A 23592-nucleotide genomic window follows, 5' to 3' on the forward strand; every position below is an offset into this window, starting at 1 on the left:
TGGGAGAAAGTGAGAGGCTCCGCAGAGGAAAGAGGGACTGCAAAACAGAATTCTCAGAGAGGTTTGAGGAGGGGATGACTGGAAAGCAGAGGCCCCTTTTTGTCACCCGGGCCTTGTTGGTGCCTCAGGGGCCATATGGACGCCTGCCTGTGTGCACCCTCACATCAGCCCATTCTTCACCCTCCACCACCCCCTCCACTTTGTGACAGGACCGTCCACGTGAATGAGTCATGGCCAGAGTGAGGTCGCCCCTGGCTCACTTATGTTCTGTGGAATCAATTCTGTTTTCTCTTGCCATCTTGTTTCTTTTCCTCTTCTCACCCAACATCCAACCATTTGTGTTTCTGTTGTTCATCTGTTCTCTATCATCTCTCTTTTCTTTTGAGGCATCTCGGACACAGTGTGAAAACCTGGCAATAGACAGCTGCCCCTGTATTATGCAGCCACTTCCCCCTCCCTCTGTCCCTCCAGGCCCTTTTCTGGCAGGGTACCGGCTGTCAGTTGTGACTATAGGTTTGCTGGGCTGCTCTTGACCTGAGGTGGACCCAGCACTCTGAAGCGTCCTTATTTTATCCCCGTGAAAGAGCGAAACTAATGGAGTCCAGAGAGCTGGAGCTAGTTGTTGCAACACACTGCAAGGGAAACAGTATTCTCATAAATGCTTTGAACAGTGTGGCAGAAATAAAAGTTTAATTTATGTTGCGGTGAAAGAGTTTAACTGAAATTAAAGAGCAAACCATGTGTTTTTAGCCACAGAGCACTTGTGGAACAGTGTGAACAGTACATTGCTTAGTGCACAACTGCTCTCTTGTTCCTGTTGGTACTGACTATTTCAAATCTTCCTTGACAAGATTTCAAGGCCCACCACCAGAGTGCAGTTTCCAGCGATCTCAAAACAGAAGTGATTAGATAGCAGCAAGCCAGCAGATAACAATATGGCTATAGGCAGGTGGTATTGCTGTGTTACTGAAAAACAAAACTGATGGAATGACTGATGGGATTAACTTAATGACTGGATTCAAATCAGAAAATTGCCAGTGTAGCCCATCAGACAGACCATTTCAACTCCCGAGAGAAATATCTGACTCCTCAAGTTTTTGCTTAAACTGACACTGACAGTGACAGTGTTTGCTCCAGGTCTGATGGCCTTTTATTACAGAAACTGAATTCAGTGCTTTTCAAGGCCTTTTGTTACCTGAAGATACTTACTATAGATAGACATTTCTGTCTGTAACTTTTAAATCCCTTATAAAACATTTGTACTGTACATACTGAAGTATCTTTCAACAACAACTGAATAACATCATGAAATTAAAGAGCCATGAAACGACTTCCTGCCAAGGTCAGATACCTTAAAATATTCCAAACTGTATCCTCAGGGAGCAGTGGTGAAGGGAGTACTAATGGGTGGCATATTACCCAGTAATTAGATCTCAGATGGGTGAATGAAAATAATCCATTGGTGACCCTGAAGCCTCAACTCAAGGACTGTCTGAATGTTGATGACCGAATCGATTTACTAAAATATTCATATTAACTCATATTTTACACATACAAAGTATAAAGATCATATTTCAATAACATGAATTAATTATATGGATATTGTGAACACCAACAAAGATACATGGAATGTGAAAAATCTTACACAGTCTTCTTATAAAAACAGTTGCAATCAATTTAAAAAAAAATTAAATACATAAAAATGTGAAGCCTTTGTTTAGTATGAAATGCAATTTGCATTCATGTGTGTGTGCATGTGTGTGATATTAGGAATCTGCAGTAGCTGGCCTCAGGCCCATGCCCTTCAGGATGCTTTCCTCCAGTGCCAGGTAATCATGATAGTCCTCCTTCATCTTCACCCTGTCATCCTCCTGCAGGGATCTGACTGACTTGCCAGACTCCTGGGGACAAAACCAGAGAAGAATTAGTCATAAACCATATGTAACAAAGAGTAGGGCTCTTTGAAACTTCTCCTTATCCAAGATCTCATGTGTTCCCATCTTTGAGGCCGGAAATAATATTGTTAGATTCAGATAAATTGTTGATGATTGTTTGATTGCTCAAATTTGCCTCTGAATAGTATTAGCTTCATGAGAAGCACTCATTTCAAGTAGACTACATCTCCAAGCAGACTTCAAACAGAAACCTTCCAAAATCTCAGAGTGCAGAAAAACCTTTGTGGCTGCAGGAAAGACTTGGCATGCAATATATTGTAGATCTATAATTTTACTGATACACCATTGCTTTCTTAGTTTTCTTAGCTCAGCCTTAGCCTTTATCACTCAATCATGCAGCATTCAGCTGACCAATGGTGTAACTTGATCATTCCGTGAGTCAGTCTGTCAGCGACTTTAAATGGCTGGTCATGCTGTTGCGGTCCAGTCAAAAAAAATGTACAAATGAAACTATGTTATAGTTATGGCTCTATCCTTTCCTCCCACACCAGGGGAAAGGTTTAAAGGAGGATTTGTTGAATATAAATTTTCCGTAAAAATCCCAGACAAAGCAACAGACTTGTTCATACATACACAATATAGCATAATAGTAAGCAGACAGTATTGTTTGTATTAAATTCCTGAGGTGTCCTGTCCTTGTCTTGTATTTGAACTTGAATTTTTAGTTGGGGTATTTACGTCAACAAGCCACGTGAAGAAACCAGAACATGTGGGAAATATATCCTTGTTTGGAGGAGCAAGGAGACAACATCCAGAAACACAGAAACTAATGAGAAATTGCTTCAGCAAAACAAACCTTCATCTGCATCTATAACTGTCATCTATTCTAAAACTGAAACATTTAGCCAGTAAAGGATTTAGCCTCTATAGTTAGCAGACAGACTGCCAGGCACTGGCTGTCAATAACTATACGGTCCCCAGTGCAAAGGATCAAATAACGATCTATTTGAATAAAACATGAGGGGCGAGAGAATAAGATTGACAGAGATAGAAAGACAGAGAGGGAGGCAGAGAGAGGGATGGCCTAGTTCAGCTTTCCCTGTGTCAACTTTGAACCAGTGTACACACTTTTAACTGGGTCAATAAAAAAAACATTTGTGAGTCCTAATGTATAAGCAGAGGACTGTGAGTGTGAGTGACACAAGGTCTCATCCAAGGCCACTTGCAGCTAATACTGCAATCACCATGCATTTAGTTTGTCTAGGTTACTCCAGTCTACATGAGGATCCAAACTAACACCCCTCCACTGGCTCTGAAGGGTTGCCCCCTTCTATGCTTGAAGCAAATTAAATACATAAGCATTCATAGATCTTCAGAGTGAAAGGTTTAACGTCACTAAGCTAGGCGGGATGAAATTTGATCATTTTGATATTGTTGTTGCAAATATCAAATTTAAATCTATTGTAAATTCTGTCTAGAATTAAAATCCATAGCTCACCATTTTCTTCTTGAGTTCTTCAGCCTCCTTTTTCTCTTTTACCCACTGTTCCTCCTTCTTCAAATAATCCTTCAATCTGTCTTCCTCCTGTTCGAAGTATTTCTTCACACTCAAAGTCTGCACACAGCCACAGGAAAAAGGGACTGATTAAGGGCTCTAATATTGTTCAGGCAGCCATTAATTAAACTCATGACTAATAACACAATAACCCATTATCACAATTTTTCTGACAAAGGCGGATGTTTGGTGACCATTTGATCAGCATGTTACAGATGAATCCAGGTTGTAGGCAAAAAGTAAATAGGCTGCAGTGAAACTACAGTGGCACTTTGCTATAACACTATAATGTATGTAAAGGATTTGACTTTTTCAGTATTTTGCCATGAAATCTGTCCAGGAGACATGTTGAAAATATAGTCACCAAATGCCCTTAAAATAGATGTTGCTATCTGCAAAACCTTTTTCTTGTTTTTTGTAGTTTTACCAGCTACTGTCACATGTCTTTCCTGGGCTGTGATGCTGTTGTGTTTATCTGCTCCAACAACAAAGTGACTGACTGACAAAAACCTGCATAAGCTTCTTCTCCATGAAATCAATTTCACTTTGGCAAATCTTTTTAAAGCATTAAATACTCATGTTTCGATTGTAATGTGAGCGGTCAAGAAAGGATCACCAGTAACTAAAATGATTTGACTGCCTATAAGCCAATGAGCCAATGGTGAGCCACCACTCTGTTGATCTCTTCTACCTTGTTACTTAATGTTTCCTAGCCAAAATAATGCCAATAATGTTTTATTTCTTTTGATTACAATGGTGGAAGTCATGGAGTTTGATCATTTAAACCAAAAGTTTGCAAGTAATTCCTGCTGGGTTTAATTAGCTACTCTCCACACAGCAGTTTCACATCCACACTGCTGAGGTCAGACAGAAGCTGTATGTTAATAATATATTTTTCCCAAAGCCTTTGCCATTTCATACTAGTGCCTTGAGACTGAATAAATTCCACATTCACAAGGATGCATCTATCAGAGGGGGGAATTGTCAACACTAAACATCTCATCTCATGCAAACATCTCAGCTTTCACAGTCAGATTAAATGTGTACAGTTCCAGTTAATATCAATGCAGTATGCAGCAAAAAGAAACCTGACCTATAAATAGCTGGCAGTAAACTAGTGTTGGCATGCTGCAGTCCTGGAGTTGTTATCTCAGTTTCTCAACCTTGACCAACAGCACATTACTAATTATTTTGAAAAAAAAGAAATAATAATCAGAAAAGTCATAACCTCCTTCAAAGTGAGTACACAGGAGCTGTTTGGACTGTCTTACCTCACTCCTAGAGGGAATGTTGAGTATCTTTGGGATTTCGAAAACACGAACCATTCCAAAGTCGTCAGTCACAGCCAGGAAGTGCTGCTTGGCTGTAGGTACAAAACAACCCAGTAAATGAGCTAAAAAAAATCTTCCAACAAGGAACTTATCACAAAGGCTGTGAAGATATAAATAAAACAGACTGGCAGGCTCTATATGTTAGGATGAGCAGCAGCAAGTGACTACAGCAGGTACAGCAAAGTTGTAGCAGCAGGGGGTAGATCTCTGTACATCAGAGCTTTCAGCCCAAGAGGCTCATCTCTATTTACTGTCATTTAGTTACAGGGTTTCTGCAATGTACAGGAGATTAGATTTAAGACTTAAAAGACTTTTTAATACCTCAGATAATGAAATTTAATACAGTGACTGCATGGTCAAAAGTCAAAAGCCAAAAGAAAAACAAATTCAAGATCTTTGTAAATGAAACGTAAGACTTTTTAATGTCTCCTAAGGCTGTTTTTTGAGGGACCTTTTTAAAATACTTTTCACCTGCAAATACATAAGTATATGAAGTAATTCCTTGTTAATTGAGCCACACATGAGCTCAGTATCATGAGATACAAAAAACTCACAGGAGTAATTCCAGGGTTTGAAGCAGGTTATCCTGGCGTTGGTCACGTGTGCGTGGACGTGTGCAGGCTCACTACTCTTTTCCACCAGGTTCCACACATCAATGCTGCCATCGTCTTTCCCAATGAAGAAAACAGCTGGTCGGGACAGGGACCAGCATCCCACAGTGCACTCCTGCTCAGAGCTTGGTGACATTATGATGGGGCCATCCTGAATGTTGTGATATACAAGAAGTCAAATAGAGTCAAAGGATTTGGAATGTAATAAATCTGGTCTGTTATAAGTTAAATATGATGGATTTTATCCTGTTGTGTACATCATGATAGTTTGCAAGACTGATTTGGTTGAAAGGCCAGGATAACATTGATCTTTTTTTGATTACACTTATTCTTATTCAATCAAGTACATGGGTGCGATTTCTACTGGTTCCAGTGTTTTTTGCTACTGTAGTTGAATCAACAGGTGTTGTTACCATGACTCCCTCCTTCCAGATGGCGAAGTGCCAGCCTCCCGTCGTCAAAATAATGTCTTTGAAGAAAGGTGATCGCTGTACTGTATTTACCAGCCAGTGATGGACGTTAAAACAATGGAGGGGCTTGGCACCTTGGAGAGAGGTGAGAGAGGCAGGAAGAGAAGGCGCACTGTTTTATTTGACAATAATTTGCTGCCACAGAAGCAACAGGGCAATGCAAGTAGCAATTAACCCTCTGCGTCCCTGTAAATTTACTGTCTAATCTATAATAGTGATTACATTCAGCATGGCTTTCAAACCAAAGAGCTGACTTACAGTGATTGTGGTTATTGAAACACCTTATAATACAGTAATTGAGACATAAATGTATTTTATCCATTTCTGTCAATGCCTTGTTTTGTCTCAAGACCTCGAGAATACTCTAACTATTGTAGATAACATCAAATTGTAAACACAAACTGCATTTTGGTCTGTTTTAGAAAATGGTGGATAGTGAAGAAAGCACTGGTTAGGTTCCTCTAAACCTACTTTAACAATGGTGAGCCAGAATACTCACTGTTTAGACGTCCAGAGTCGTCCTTCTCCAGTTTCCAGTCAGTGTAAATAATCTCTCCATCCTGGTGGATAAAAAGTAAAGATTATGGAACATGTTACAAGGAGATGTGGAATAAACCGGCACATTGTATATATCTCCTTATTTTTATTAACACTGCTGTTAATAAAACTGTCACAGCTGCTGGTCAAGTATAGCTTCCACAGTGCATCATAACCAGTCCATCTGACAGTACATTTTAATGCATTTCTGAGGTAAGAACTTGTTCAATGTGGAATATCATAAAATGCTAAATTTGCATCTTAATCTAAAGATGATACTTCATTTGTACAAAATATATAGTTGAACTAGGTTCTATCTAACATTTTCCTAGATGTGTTTCATTATTAATAATAAAGCAGGAAAACATAGTTTTCAATTTCTCAGTGCAGTTTGCTAACCTTATAAGGCTAACTAAAGGACAGGTTCACAATCTTACAACTCTGAGATAGAGACAATGAGAAAGATAATATGAGGCTTCAGTTAATCAAGTCAAGTGGCTATATTCTGAAGTTATATCTTTTATTATAAATTTCACACTATCAAAAAGAAAAAATAAAGTGACCCTACTCTTTAAGCAGTGGAGTGTTGTACTTAAGTAAAATAATGCTTGATATTGTTGATTTCAATGTTTACCTCTGTTCCAATATAGAGCTTGGTATTGACAGCCTCCAAAGTAGTGATTGCTTTGGCTGAGGGCACTCTGAGCTGGCTGTAGTCTGTGATGATCTCTGAGCTGTCATCGTCTTCATCAGCTTCTCCTGTCAGGGGAAATGACAATGGGGAGCGCAGGGTGTGGGGCACAAAATAAGGTGAGGTTAAAAGTTCAACTCATACTTTATTAACGCACATGGGCCTTTTTCATTTCAGTCAGTCAAGAGTGGCAGCATGGTCCTCATTAGAGACAGAAATATAGAGCAGTTGTTTTTTACAGTGGTTAAATTCATGTCTGACTTTGACACACCTATTTGGGGTCTTGTTAGCAAAGAAAAAAAGTCTAAGTATTTCAACCAAAGGAAAATACAACAATAAGGGTAGAACAATAGGCAAGGATTTAGTAGACACTATTGACTTATCAGGGAAGGAACATTAAAAAAATCTAATTATTTAAAGTAAGGAAATAAGAGAGATTGAACAGGCAATGGTGCAGTCTGTTCTGTAATCTGACCATGAACAAGGAGACAGAAGGACAAAGAGGAGGGAGGTGAGGGTGGGTACAGCTGAGGTGAATGGGTTGGAAAGAGGGGATACGAGGGAAGTGGGAAATAAAGGGAGAAGAGTTGTAGGTAGGAGTGAGGGTTGTGGCGAGAAGGGGGACAGTATGACAGAAGGGCGGGAGGGATGAGATAGGCAGGGTTGCTAGTGATGGACGAGGCTTTTTCAATCACAAAAGCCCAAATGTCTGTCAGGGACATTACAGAACTGTCCGTTCACATCCCCTTATCAGCGGACCGCTCCCAGTCAAGTCTCAACCTTACTCTGTTAGATTAGTTCATGAAGGTCAGATCAGATTACCCAGTCACACATCTTCTAAAACAACTTTCCCCCAGTTAAGATGTGTGTTGAGATATGAGACAGACGATACAGCACAGTTACAGATGTAGACATTGTGTAACTTTTACCAGACTGCAATACTGCTCAACTGTTTTGTTCTTCATCCCCATGAGGAAAAGCTATGATTTTCCAGATTTTCCAGACCAAGCAAAAGCTTGGTCTGGAAAATCATGTGGTTCTGTTGTTGGGCAGGGTGGAGGTTTTGTACAGTGGCTACTACTGTAAATGCAAGTAGCACCAGAAATTGCAAAAGGTACAGGATGAAACGCTGAATATAGCGCTCAGAAGCAGACTCAATAGACTCAATCAATATGAGTCAAACATCTTCAGAAGAACCAAAGTATTAATCTCACTGGGATTCATTAAAACCTTAATAACAGACTGCCTGAGGGATGCTGAAAAAACCCAAGCAGATTTATTGCCTCAGTTAGTGAGCATATTAATTTTCTAACCACCAACCACCAAATTTATGTTTATGGAGACAAACTTTCAGCCAGACAAAGACAGGTCTCTTCTTGACCAGTGAGGACACACATGATCATCTTCTGGCCCCTAAGGAGCCTGAGCAGCATATTGCAAAGAGCTGACAGTCAGCAAGGCTAATACTCTGCAACTATGAGGGCCTTGTTTTGGAAGTATCACTTAATAAAGTGCTATGAAACTGGAGTAGAGAAGAGGGAGACAGACAGAGAAAGAGAGTACCCGAAGGCCAAGTTGACCCTGCTCCACTGATCACTGTGCTCAACCATCCAAAACAGAACTAAAAAAATCAAAGACCCCCCAAAAATAGACTATGCCAACACTTTTGACAACTATCAGACAGGAGATAGTTACCTTTGTAATGATTATTATTTATTGCATCAGTTTTAACACATAAAGATTCTGAATCCAGATATTACATGACTTGTATGAATCTTTTGAAGGTTAAAAAGAAAACTCACTTTTTACATATATATATTAACCGCTGTTGTTAATTTTGTTTGTGTGCGTTTGAAGTTTTGTGTTTTACACTTTGACCTGAGTTTTGCTTATCACATTCTTATCCGGTTTTCGTGTGTGAAAGGGTCTGAAAATGATCAGACGTCTCTTTTGGATGATAAGTTGCTTTCTGTGACTGAGTGAGTGTATGAGTGAATTATAAACCATCTCATGAGATGCTTTGCATCTATCGATAAAACAAAAAAGTAATTGTTGTAAATTAATATAATAGAGAAATGCTCGTGGAGAGATGGTGCAACAGACAGAAGCAAATAAACCCAGGCAGCCTCAAGGGGTAAAATCCCTCACCTGTGTTCCTATCTGTATTACCAATACAAGTGTAGTGTTCGAAGCTGAACTTCAAAGGAGCGTATTCTCCACTGATATTGATCTTTGGCAGCGAAACCTGAAACATGACAGAGGAGAAGACAATGTTTTACATCTGAAGAACTGACAGACACTAAATGTTGCATATATACTCAGAGCTTTTGAACTAAAGTTGCAAATAATGTAACGGTGACATTGTGGTTTTAGTTTTAAGCACTACAGGATATCAAACACAAAGATTCAGTCTTTCATAAAAACTGTTCTTCAAAATACCACAGTACATGTTTGTTTTCAGAATTACATTTCATGGCTTGAAAAGGTTACATGTTAAATAAAATTAAAATCTTTTCTAAAAAATATTTTTGGACTCCATGCTCTGCAGTTAGAAGCTTTAGCTTACTCACAACTTTATATATGATTGAAAACATCACCAGACATGCAGATGCACATTCTGTGGCATTTGTGCCAGTATTGGTGAACTGTGCTATCATTTATCCAATCAATTCAATGGCCTTTCAGTTTGCTGTTTACCGCCACAAGGTGTAAAAAGCTTAATTTTTTTTAAACTGCTGAAAAAAGATCATTTGACAATTCACTTCTGTCAAAAGAGTTGCACTGTTATGTCACCTACAGTAAATATTGAGTTTCATATTGCACCCCTGACCCTGCAGTACCCTGAACAGTGGTTTCCATGTACGGTCCAGGTGTTTGAAAGTGTCGGGGACACTGTAGGGTGTCATCTGGGTCTTCTGATCCACTTTCTGCTTTTTGTCTGATGCTGACAGGTTCAACAGTTTTGGCACTCGCACATCCCAGAACATTATAGTGCTTTACAGAAACAGAGGGACACAGACACACAGATGGACAGTTTTAAAGGTGGAATAAATATTACTATTCAACCTAAACTTAATATAAACTTGAATCATTTGTTCATGTTCATGCTCCTATTTAAACTATCACACCATGAACACTGACTGATAAAGACTCTAAAGATGTGTGGACTTTGTTCTAATAATGAACAGCATGCTACCCAAATGCTCTGACTGCCAGTAACTGTAGACACAGTACTTTCGTGATCGGTATCCATCTGTGATCTGTAATGTCTTTTCTATCAATCTATGAACTGTACCCAGGCCTCCAAATACAGTACACAAATACTGCCAAAGGCCACATAACTTAGCTTCTGTAGAATGTGGTCACTCTTACAGCCCACTCCCAAAGCAAACACTTATTTACTGCTCTCATTAACAATGACAAAATCTGGTAAAAACTATAAGCTGAAAACTGAAATCGTTATACCATATTAACAAATCTGTCATGTCTTGTTATATACTGTACAGTCACATATTATCAGGCCTTGGAATATGAGACAAGAATTTACTAACTGTCTGTGTGTTACTATCTGTGTGTGATAGATACAAACAATGACAATACCTAGAAAATCACAGAAAAACACAGAGTTTGGTGGGAACTGTAATCTGTCTAAAAAATACCCTCAATGACTGCATAGTTCTTTAAGATCTAACTGGTACTGTATGTTCAGCAGGGGGAGGATAAGCTAGATTGCTCTGTGGGTTTGAACCTGTCTGAATTTTTTTTTAAACTTTACTTTTCAGTAAATGTACTGAAAAGCTCCGTGCATTGTCACGGCAATTGACAGTAGCCCTCAAAACAGTGGTGAAAAGTAACTAAGCACAATTACTCAATTACTATATTATTTTCTGCCACTTCATACTTCTACTCCACTACAATTCGGAAGCAAATACTCTGCTTTTCAGTCCACTACATTTATTTTGATATCTTTAGTTATTAGTTACTTTACAGATTCAGATTGATAATACAAAATCTAGTCAACAAATATATTATGAAGTATCATTATAGGTAAAGATAAGACCTACTTGATCTCCAGGGGGAAATTCACAAGCTACCCACGATTACATAAAGTACTTAAAACCCCCACCTCTATCAGCTGAAACATTAGACAATGTATACATTCATAAATTTGATGCTAATACTTTTGTACATTTACTTAAGTCACAAGCCATCAGCTGCAACAACACACTCACACAGACACCAAAACATCAAAAGATGTCCTGTACTTGGCAGTATATGTTGCTACCAGCCATATTATTTGAATCAGTGGAGTGGCCAACATAAACAAAAAGGCAAACTTGTGAAATACAAATTTGCTATGTACCATATTATACTGGCTACAAGCTGACAGAATTTCATCTATTTAAACATTTAAAATGAAAATTTTTCAGTGTAAGACCTACCGGTCAGGAGAGCAGGTGACAACTTGAACAGAAATCTTATGCTTGTTCTCCACTGGTAAGCCCGTCCTGGTCACCTAATCAGAGAGAGAGAGTTGCAAAATCAACAAATATCTGTGTCAGGCTTATTATGTCAAATAGTGAATAAGGTTCCTGCGAAGATATATGGGAGTTTGATGTTCCCCTTGGGGCACTTTGATGATTGCCTTATTCTACTTATCCAGATGAGTGCCAGTTGGTTGTCATGATTTATTACAATTAGCTCAGAGACGAGGGACAGGCACCAGTGGGAAACCATAATGTAGTCATTGTTTCATGAGAAATATTTTAGAAACACTCAGCAATATGCACGGGTTCTGTGTACTGTAAGAATGAATGATTGAATCTGTGTGAGACCATGGTTCATTGTTACTGTATGAAAATTTCTATGGCTGCTATTTTCACTGTACACACTTGTTATTGCACATCTAACAGACCAAACACCATAGTGTCATTGTGGAAACAAAGATTTTCTTTTCTTTCTTTTCTTTTTCTCTGCAGCTGTCAGGAACAGGAAAGTCCGTCAGTTCAAGTACAAAATCTTTTGTGTTTCATTTTCAGTTCTGACCAGCTGTATTTTTATTACTTTTGTCCTATCTGACAATGTATTCCACATTGGCCCTCTTTCCCAATGTGCCTTCTTGTTAAGTATTTTAATTCCTATTATCATAGTCTTAATATGTTGCATTCTTGCCTTCATAGTTGTCAGGGCAGAGAAAAGGCTATGACTTCACTATCCCTAATATTGCCTTACCTCCTGTTATACCTTTTTACATTCAAGTAGTGTGTTTCACTGAAAGCATTGCCGTGTAGTCACACAAAAAACCTTTTATTAATCGAGATAGGCCAAATGAAAAACTGATTAACCGTGTGGAAGGTCCCAGCAGCTGCCCACTGTACTCTATGTAGAAACTGTCAAAGAATAACTCTGTATTCTGCCTATTTGGTTTCAGGCATTCAGTTGTAAATTCCCCCCAACCCCTCTGCCCTTCAGCTCTGTGTACCTCAAACGTTGGTGGCAGCCACTGGACATCAGTAATTCGTGCTTTGTGGCTGTTCTCTATGGCAGACACTGCACAGAAACGCACAACAGGAGCCTTATTCTCTTTGTTGTCATCAAGGTCCTGGTGGGAGGTCAGACACAAAAGGCACAGCATGTACTGTACAGTTAGCTCTGACAATTCAATCCAACCTAATCTAAATACAAAGACTTAATACAATGATGACTTGCTGTCCAAAAAAGGGAAATGCATTAAAAAAAATAAAAGAACAAAAATAGTTCATGAAGATAAATCAGTGTAGTCCGTATATTGGCATCTATTTATAAACTACTTTCACTTGTGCAATTTCCTAGTTTTTTCTTAAAAAGAAATTTGAGCGGGTATTTAATAACTGTAGCAACTTCTTCAATGCTGATTATGAAACTAGTTTGCACATCAACCATAATGTTATCTTTCTTTGCTTTTTATTGAAGTAAAATTACAGGATCAAAACATCTACTCATACATTGCATGTATGGCTCTATTTGTGCACTCAGGTCCCTGAGTGCACAAATGTCAGCTAATTTGGCTGTGAGGTGCACCTGTGGTTGGATTTATTATGTACAATGGGGTGAACAGAACTCAAATCTATACAGGAGGATTTTAATTCTTCGTTTATCTGATGAGCTAGCAACAGGTGCTGGTGTAGTGCAGCTTTCACAGCACTCAAAATCGAAATAAAGCCCTTTAGCTGATACAACTGCTATTGTTTACACTGCAAACACTGGGGAGGGCAGTGATCTGATTTGCTTGTGTGTTATCTTCTATGAGGACAAACTGTAGTGGTAGACGGAGGGTTTGTGTAACAGCTGGAGTATGTGAGCTGATGCTATTGACTCTGGGGAATGAAGAACAAACAAGGACAAAGAGAATAGAGGGAGGAACGGAGAGAGGAGGTGGGGGAAAGCAAAAGAGAAGGAAGTAGTGCAGATAGGGATGGAGACAGCTGTTCCACTGTAGAGGCAGTAAAAACACACAAAGCAAATGGGGGCTGGATGATGGGAGCATATGTGTCTATTTAAATACGGCAGTCAGGTGGAAGATGTCAGTTGAGGTCAGGCTTTAAGGGGACAAAAGTAGTTTAATATTTGGTGTCTGGAGGTCTCAACTGGCTATGGTGGATTTAATGTACTTGATATGTTGTGGGTTCAAATATGAGCCTGGTTTTTGTCATGCATCATTACCTCTCTCTTCCTCACCTCTTCTTTAGTATGCTACGTAATACCATTGAAACAAGGCAGATATAGCATGAAAATCTTAGTTTACTATGATGTAAAGCCAAATGAGAAACCCTCTTTGAAGTTTCAGTCTTGAGTCAAGATTTTTTTTATTCAGTTAGATCACTGAGTGAGGTGTTTGTATGCGGCCTAATAGCCTACTTTCGTTTGGCAGTGGGGTCATGTAATGATATAAACTTGCTTTGAGATTTACTCCTGGCATTAGAACATTTGTGGAACTAATTTTGACAGCTGAGGCTGGCTTCAAAAGGACCATTAGGCCGCTGCATTCCCAACTAATGAAAGGGTGAGGATGAGGAGAGAACTCAGGAGTCAACGTATCATCATCTCGCTCTGTCATACAGCACTACTGAAGAGTACAGTCTGTCTTTACAGCAAACATGATGCATGCTTTGATAAACTGAGGACCCATACTTGAATAAACCAAGCCAACATCATGATTAGTCAACAAATTACGATAAATGATACCACATGTACAGTAATACACCAACACAGAACACCATGTATTATTGTATCAACATTGTGCACATAAGAGACAGGATAAGGGTACTTACGAATGTGTCAGTGTTGACAGAGGTCTTTTTTCCACCAGATTGTGTTCCCTGTAACTGCGTGACGTGAGCAGAAATGTCCCATAACACAACCTGAGACAACAGCAACATAAAATCACTTACTGGATATTAACATCTGAGTCTGGTGTAAAAGACAAACATGAAAGCACTCAAATCTGTCTCATCAAACTTTGATGAAAACAGAGTGACAGAGTAACAGAAAAAATATAGAGGAAACGATATGACCAATGTGTATTTGATAAATAATTTTCCTTATGATAAGAAGAGGGTCAGTCAGAAAGTAGTAAGGTACAAAAACAACTATAATGCAGAAAAGGCAGCAAAGTAGAGATGCAGAGCAGAGTCAAAGTCTGCACCTGGCCATTCATGCAGCCGCCAACGATAATATTTGGATCAGAGGGGCAGAACTCGAAGGCAAAAATGTCATCTGGGCACTCTAGTAGCAACTGCAAAAAACACAGAAAACCCACATTACAAAGGACAGAAATATTATATTTCAAAGTACAAATTTCCACATATTGGGTGCTTGCCATCCCAAGTATTTATTTATTCTAGTCTCTCCATACAAAGTTCAGCTTTAATCCACAAAACCAAGCATATAGCAGATTCCATTTCATCAGGCATAATGGGAAAAAGAGCCAGGAAGGATAGGATGGTATTACAGAGCAGTCATTTTTCATGCTGATGTTTAAATGTGCTCGAGTTTAAAATTAGCTTCACGACTGGACTACTGCACTTTACTCCCTAAAATAATAAATATATCTATTTACATTATATAATGTCTCTAGTTTCCTTTACATGGTATCCTCTGTTGCTTTGATCACTGCTCCAGGAGACGGTGAAACCAAAGGATGACACATACACCAGTGAAAGCATACGTCATGCAGAACTCATATTACTTTTGAGTGATTTAGCAGCTCAATTTTATTGATTTAGTGCCTGGGTCAAATCAATAGAGCCTCTCAAATTTTCCTAAAGCAAATAATGGTTTTGAATGACAGCACAAAGCAAGTCTTTTCAGCCATTTCTTATGAAAGTGTGATTTAAACAGATATGAGGTGAGAAGGGAGAGAATGTGCTTGTAAGCTGTCAATGTGAGAGATAGAAATATAGTCTTTTTAATATTTTATTAATAATATAATTTAATAATATATTCATGTATTTCCATACCTGGGGATTAGTGGGGTCAGAGAAGCAATAGAAAACAATGAAAGATGGTCTGACGTCAAATGCAGACGACTCGTTCAACTGATCCCCCTCCTTTTTCTCTGTCAAAGCCACAGCTATCACACCTACCACATCAAAAAACACATCATACAATGTAGCACACATTAAAATAGATGTTAAATTTGTTTAGAAGTGTTTTTTTTTTTTTTTACTTTGCTGATTGAGAAATTCATGGATCAACTCTGATCCCTTCTTTGAATAAAATATATTTGCATTGATATTATTATTCCTGATTTCTCTGGAAGCCTGCTCTATGGGTGATGACTGCTGGGAAACATTACAAAGGAGCAGTGATGAACAATTATGCTCTTCCAGTGAGAGAGTATTTGAAATTCTGATACTTGTCAGTGACATTACAGGGGGGATGTCATTTATGTAAGTTATATATCTTTTTCATCATTATCCATCAACACTGTATTGTATATATTGCCAAACTAAATGCTATTACAGACACTTCAAACCATCTCTTTTGTTGCGTAACACTACACCCTCCCCAAGCCACTATATAAGCTGTGCAAGGTATTAATACTGAACTCATTTGCTCTGGCATTGAAAATAGTTGAAAGATACAATAACTATAGCAAATTTATCCAAATACTGTATTAAATAAAGCATTAGGTGAGGATGTTGTTGTCTTTAAGTCAATGTTTTTGTGAGAAAATTTCAGCTGTTCAAATCTAGTAGACATAACTGTTCACTGTTGGAGATTTGGTCTATTACCATGAATAGTTGGGTGCCAGTTAATGCTGCTGATGCGCTTGTCCTTAGTGTACTTCTGGTCTGTGAAGGCCTGATAAAGCATCAAACCTTCAGAAGCCTTCCCAGACCAATCACCATCTTCAGCCCCTGTCCCCAGAACCTTCCAGTCATCAGTGAATACATTCATGATCTCTTCCTGCTGAAGAGCTTGCAAAACCCTGCCAAACAATTAACATTTTTAGGTAAAACGAGTGGGAAAACCTTTATAAAAGTGTGCACATTTAAAGATTTTCCTCTATTGTCTCTCCATAGCAACAGCTACAGTACAAAGTGCTTACATTAATGCTTATGATGTGCTTATCTTATCTTTTACATGGAGAAATATGACCACAAAAATAAATATGTTGGGGTCTGAGAGAGACTGAGATTAGTAAGTATCATAAAAAATTTGCATTAAGCCCAGAACTTGGGCGGTGACTAGCAACTATAGAAAACACAAAATATATAGGACTGGGAAGGTGAGTGGTTATAAAATAGCTTCATGATATTTATTGTGAATATTCTAATGCTCCTCCATGTTAATAATTGATGGATTTGAGTTCCCTACGGCTGATACAGAAATGTATGAGAATGGGTTGACTTTGAGGGGGTAACTTACCTGGGAGTCACTAAATTGCAAAAATTCTTCAGACTCTCAGACTGGTAGATGTTTTCTTTTTCTTCCTCACTTAACTCTCTTGGCTCATACTGAGTAAAGTTATTCCTCTGAGACTTCCTGTAAAATGGACATAAAGTGCTCAACACAAAAACATTAATTGGGATGCAGATACTATTAACTAAATAAAGACAGAAAATGTGGTATATGGTGAACTTTATTATATACAGTATGTATGCATATAATGTATGGCAAAATAATCTGCACTACCTTAATATAAGGCATGTAGACATGAATTACAGAAAAATACTTACAATCAGTGTTAAAATCTTATTTCTTCAGTGCATTGAAAAAGGAGAAATTATTTCACCAGATGGGCAGATGTTGGCAGAAACCTGTAAGTGCTTTTTCCCCTTGTAGAATAAATAAATTTTATGTGTACTGTTTTGCTGGCATACCACTGTGTCTGAGCACTGCTTCTCTGCAATCTGGGAACAGCCTGTATCCCACAGTCTCTCTGCATCAGCTTGATACTGAATCTGCTGTCTTGATAGGGAATACACTCCAGGTAGCGATCTGAAGCATTTCGGTCAGAAAAAGAGACTGGTTGCCCAAACTTCCTCCGCACTCTAGAGAATGTGAACCGCAGCTGATGACAAATAGGAGACAGAATATAAGGGTGAAATAATTTCATTTAATATGCATATTCAATGTGACTTTTTAAACATACTGCTGTACCTTTTCTCTGGTCTCTTTGACAGATTCTTCATCTATTTCCAGCTCACTACCAAGAGGTATCCATGGCTTTGGTTCTGGGGTTTTACTGACTTCATTCTCAATCACTACTGGTGTCTCAGGCTCAGGGGGCTTCACAACACAGAAAGAATTACAATAAAATAGAGATAACACAAAACAACAACAAGAAACACACTTAGGTGGAAGATTTATTTGATAATTAAACTTGAAATCTTCCCACACGGTCACACTTGTCACAAAATGTATGAACTATAGCAAGATGTTGGAGTAGTTTTGGAGGCCTTTTTATTTAATATTTTGCCAACAGACGTTTACGAGAATAAAATGGGAAAAAAATATTTACCCCGCTCAGACATTTATCCTCATAACTAGGTATATATCATAATGACATACCAGGAAGAGTTTCAAACACAAATACTGGAGCTGGCATTAGTGAGAACAAAAGCAATGGAAAAACAAACGTGGACCCTGTTTCTATAACCAAAATTAGCCGCTCCTTACACTGAGGATTCTTTCCTTAGCTTCTGGTGTCAGAATCAGGTAGAAACTCTGGCCATAAGTGAAGTCTCTGTCAAAAACCAGCAAGAGCTCATCCTCTGGGTAGTCCTGTCAACAGTAGAGAGATGCACAAAAGATACAGGATTTTAGATAAAATTAATGTAGTGCATTTGAATATATCTCGCAACTGCGAGGAAACTTTGTACAGTAGTACTCTGAGAAGGATAGTTAATGATGGAGCAATGTGTGGACAGACACCACACACACACTAAAGGCCAGGCCTTGACTATGTCCCAAATAGGAAAGTTAACATTACTTAGGACAGATGAGTCCTTTACGGTGCCCAATGGTCTCATTAGAGTAATGTAATGTCATCGAAGGGGCATGAATGCTTAAAGTAAGAGTGGTGGTTACCATGTATTTAATCGAGATCAGACAGTGAGGGGAAATGAGGTTAAACTAGTTACTCTGTCTGTTCCCACAGCCCTCAACTTGGGGTCTGTGTATCATCACAGTGTCTTGAGGGTATTGTCTGAGTGATCTGTATAACAATGGATCAGCCTCACCAGCACAATCTGCTTCACAGGGCTGAAATCGGACACTGCAGCTCTTGTCTTAATGTCCTGTATGATGTCGTCTTTTTTCAGCAGCTTGTAAGGGCTCTCCCCTGTGACGTCCTCATCAGCGCGGCAACCAAAGAGCTCCTGGGTTGCCGATGTCAGGACCATGGGGAAGATATCCTCAGGGTGATCTTGGTGATACATAGTTAACAATCAATACAGGTAAGACAGATGGTAGACAAAGGAAATTATATATTAGAATTTTCTGGATGGATTCAAACCCCAAACATCTTGAGCACACAGTAAGCACATACGCATACCTGCTTCACTGCTAGCAGGTTTGAAATTGTATTTGTTGTTGGCTACAGCACTCAATTAAAATTATTTGTTTGTGAGTTCAGTCACTTTTTAAGACATTACAGGTGAAAGCGGTTTAATCAGTAGGGACAAATTGTATACTGCTTTGAAACTTGATATAAAATCAACAAATGAAAGTTTTGTCGATCATGTGAAGATATTAGATCTTATAAACACACAAATGCATTGCTACAGATGCTTTAACAGAATTTGCAGAGACTTCCATTGAAACAATGTAAACAAGCAATGAAACTAGTGAATCCTTACTCCCTTATCCTCATCAAAATCAATCTTAAAGATCGAGGTGAAATCATAAGTCAATGTGCTATTGTCAGATACCAGAGGATTTTATGCTGTATGGTGGAAATAATGATAATAATAACCCAGGTGTTTAATTGTCATGTCTATGTCTATGTTTTACAAATCAAACTGCTGTCATCATTTGAGCACCACATAAGATATGTTCCTAAAATCAAAATCGCAAAAATCATGTGGGGAAAAAAGGAGGTGTGTAAAAATTATTATGCTTTATTTCTGATTATGTGTTGCAATTCAAATCTGCATTTTCTTATCAGCTTCTCTTTCACATTGTTTTAAGTAAATAGAGGAAAAGCAAGAAGTCAAAAACACACAATGCCCTACAGAGTTACATATACTACAGGTATCACAGAGTGAGAAAAGACTGACAGACATTAGGGGCTGCATTAAATAAGACAGAAATGGTTGTAGAAATAGATTAAACAGTGCCGAAAACAGAGACACAAGCATGATGAGTAGGAATGTAGAGATACCACAACTATCAAGTAATGTTCACACAGTCAACAGACTTTAAAGTCACCATTGCCTGTGGACTGCAACACAGGTTCTTGCCCCTGCTTTTCTGATCAAACGCACAACAACGCCTCTGATCCGTCACCTGCCCCTCCCTGTAGTTTGGACCACCCTACAATATCACAGGATGAAATGCAATCCTTGTGAATAGCCTGCACACAACGTCCAAATGCTTGCAGGAGGAATGCTGTTGTTTTTTCTACTACTCTGGTATGTGAAACGCAGATCAATAATGCATGAATTCAAAACATAGACTGCTCAGTTGTAGACATCTAAACTAGTAGTGTTGCTATGTAAAACCACAGCACTGCACCATTACCACAACAAAGTTTTTCTTAATAAACAATCTATGCAGACTACTCCATATCTGAGGCCAGACTCAGTCCAGGGCACACTACAGTAAACAGGGCTCTGCATAATGATAGTTTTCATCCTGCTTGTGGTCTCTCTCTTCAAAGTCTTTCCACAAGGTTGCTGAGGGGACGCTGGGAATGCTCAAGTGCAGCTTAAGTAACCACTTCCCAGCTGGGTGTGTCAACCTTTTCCACTCACACCAATCCGGCCTCACACCAAATCATTGTAGTGGAAACTCACACCCCTCATTTCACAGAGTTATGTGTCAACTATGGCATTTGTACTCATGGGAAATATTTGCTTGGAAGACAAAGAGAGTGTGATGTTCTATGTTCCATAACCCTCAAGAATGCAATTAAACTGCATTTGTAGACTATGCCAAAGAGATATTTTAAATTTGTCAGGCCTCTTTACTCTTGCATAATTCACCCAAGCCTAGCAATTTTTTACCGCATACTGTAAGTCTTGATATTTATAGTATACCACAGTACATAACTTTGGTTCTGTTTATTTTCATCTCTGCTGACACTAGCAAAGAAATTAGATTAGGTGTTTATCGGCTGATAAGATTACTTCTCACTTATATTATCAATGTTGAGAGACCTTGCATTTACGAGATCAAACAGACTTGCACTTATACTGCTGTGACTATAATATGAATATTGATTAAACTGATGAATAAAATAATACATGTACAAAATAGAGTCAATCTGAGGACCATTACTTTTAACTCCCACGAGAGCCAATGACCTAATCTACAGTAAAAATATACACTGTTGGTGACCTGCAAAAAAGCAAAGGCATGTTTTCAGGGTTGGTATACTGAATGTAAACCAAAGCTTGACAATGAGGACTCACAGCAGAGTAGCATGGCCAAAGGCTATGCAACAGTATACTCAAGATCACATCAGAATAATGCATATAGTTTTTTCTGACTCCTCAAAGACATCTCTGATATTTGTATTTCCTTAAAACAAATCCAATAAATGAAGTTAATGAAAACCAGTGTATCAATAAATGATTTTTACAAATTTAGTAAGCTAAATTTCTAACGCTTAAAATGCTAAAATGGCAGCTGTATTCAAAGACTATATAGGACCTCTTGTTAATATAATTTAAGATATTTAAAATTTGCCTCATCTAACTTTAGTTTATCCACCAGTTTTACTGAAATTGTTTAATTTCTTAAGTTAATGTGAGTATGATTATCTTTCATTGTTATTGTCTCTCCTACATCATGATTTAGGATGAAGAGGTGGAGCAGGTCGGCCATTAAATAGGTAAATAGGTCGGTAGTTCGATCCCCGTTTCCTCCGAGCTGCATTTCCCACATTGCCCCGATCACTGTTCCATCAGTGAATGTGTGAGTGAATGGGTGAATGTGGCAAATATTGGAAAGCACTTTGAGTGGTCAGAAAAGCACTATACAAGTCCAAGTTCATACATCGGTCAGCAAAAAGTAATTGATTCTCTCTTACCAGGCTTTTCAGGAGTAGGTGACCGAATCTTCTTGCCTGAATTGGAAGTAACAGTCCATTTTATTTACTGTGTTACTGTAGATATCTTCCTAAGACAAACTTGCATGCATTTCCACACACTGTTAATACTGGTATTAGAATTCAGACACTCACCTTTATCTTTCCCTTTACTGCCTGCGCTGCTTGTTGCACTTTTTGAGATCTTAGGTGGCATCTTTGTTCTTAGGACAGCTTCACTAATGACAGGGATAATGTTATAAGTTCAAATTCTCTGAAAAGAACATACAGTGTTCTGTTTCGCCAAGCAAAAAACCAAATTACACATTCTTATTTATATACATTTACGTTTTATTGATTGACTCATACAGGTTACACAGAGTAGCAAGTAGAGTTTCTTGGACTGTCATTATCAATGCATGTGGTGACATCTTGTGGGGGGATAATGGAATTACCCTACCATTTTTGCATTGCCTCTTTGGTTTGAATTGACTTTATCTGTGTAAACAAAAGTTTAACCAAGTCTTCTGACTGCTATACATTTTTACTGTATACTTCATTTTATATTTGCTAAGGTTGCTAAGGACCATCATCAACATTTTCGTGTTGTTAATGGTCTTAACAACATAACCACTAATTATATCTAGTGCTCAGATACTTTACTTTAGTAAAAGCAGTAATACCTAAGTTTTGCCTTACAGTATGTCCCCCATTCAAAATGTTACTTATAATGTTACTAAATATCAGTAAAATGTACTTCAAGTATCAAAGTAAAAGTATTTGTTATGCAGACTGGTCTCAAAGTGTTATATGTGCATTACATTCCTTGATTGTTATTACTAATGCATTCAAGTGTGAACAGGATTTCAATGTGTAGTTGGCCAATGTCAAGCTAATTTTTTATTTCTTTAAATACTATTTGGTAATTTAATTTATAAATTTTCTGAACTAATCACATATTTTGGATGAAAATTTCGATCTGTACATAATAAAGACTACAGCTGTAAAACAAGTAGACCATTTCCTTCAAAAAAGTGGAAAAGTATAAGTATAACGTAGAATAAACTGGAAACGTATAGTAACCTCAGAGTTGCTCTTACTTAACCTACTTACTTTGCATCGCTGATTATGTCAAACGAATACAACTAGACCTGTTACTACAGGCTAATAACATAATGTACTATGATACAAACTACAACTGTTTTATTAAACTATTATCTTAAGTAAATTACTGACACATTACAGCTGGTTTTCACATAACACTCGTTAACGAACGTTAATCTAGCAGAATTAGCTAGCTAAATAGGGATAACGGTAAAGAAAAAAACAGACGGTACTATGGGTAAAGAGCTCCGAGGTAGCGAGCATTTATTATTGCAAGTCAGTTTAATCGAAGGTACAACTATTTTCAATTGACAATAAATGTAATTTCCCTCGAGAGGTATCGTTTATAGTCGAATAAATACACTTTACCGGAAGTTTTTAGTAGCTTGAGCTCCTCCACACTTTCGTTTGGTTGTCAGGGGTAACAGTAGTGTGTGTGTGTGTGTGTGTGTGTGTGTGTGTGTGTGTGTGTGTGTGTGTGTGTGTGTGTGTGTGTGTGTGTGTGTGTGTGTGTGTGTGTGTGTGTGTGTGTGTGTGTGTGTGTGTCTGGTGATTGACTGTTCCAAGAGCCAATCAGATCACAGCTGTAAATTGACGTTGCAACTTCGTAGAAAAGTTACCTGAGCCATTCACAGACATAGTTTAAGGAGTTTAACCG

At 38.3% G+C, this 23592-nt stretch overlaps 1 protein-coding gene across 1 annotated transcript; it reads right to left on the reverse strand.

Moving 5' to 3' along the window:
• Nucleotides 1-689: 689 nt before the first annotated feature.
• On the reverse strand, nt 690-23347 carry dnai3 (dynein axonemal intermediate chain 3). The gene is made up of 23 exons (XM_056378892.1): nt 23304-23347; nt 21987-22069; nt 21834-21869; nt 18820-19004; nt 18257-18361; nt 17738-17866; nt 17458-17648; nt 17003-17119; nt 16366-16562; nt 15589-15710; nt 14775-14864; nt 14401-14490; nt 12573-12692; nt 11533-11606; nt 9931-10084; nt 9239-9335; nt 7034-7158; nt 6362-6422; nt 5806-5936; nt 5336-5543; nt 4722-4813; nt 3394-3510; nt 690-1901 (listed from the first exon to the last, which is right to left on the reverse strand). Exons 2-23 carry the CDS (start codon nt 22045-22047, stop codon nt 1767-1769), a joined length of 2637 nt encoding a protein of 878 aa, XP_056234867.1. The 5' UTR covers nt 22048-22069; nt 23304-23347; the 3' UTR covers nt 690-1766.
• Nucleotides 23348-23592: the final 245 nt, after the last annotated feature.

The sequence above is a fragment of the Seriola aureovittata genome, chromosome 6 (assembly GCF_021018895.1).
Source record: "Seriola aureovittata isolate HTS-2021-v1 ecotype China chromosome 6, ASM2101889v1, whole genome shotgun sequence".
NCBI classification, from domain to species: Eukaryota; Metazoa; Chordata; class Actinopteri; order Carangiformes; family Carangidae; genus Seriola; species Seriola aureovittata.

Bases quoted from the DNA above. Each gene is read 5' to 3' on its own strand.
- dnai3 (XM_056378892.1), bottom strand. From the start codon at position 22,047: ATGCCACCTAAGATCTCAAAAAGTGCAACAAGCAGCGCAGGCAGTAAA. The intron at 15,711-16,365 runs GTAATAGACCAA...TTGATGTGGTAG, and splicing joins CTGGCACCCAACTATTCATG to GTGTGATAGCTGTGGCTTTG. The intron at 11,607-12,572 runs GTACACAGAGCT...CTCTCTGATTAG, and splicing joins GGCTGCCACCAACGTTTGAG to GTGACCAGGACGGGCTTACC.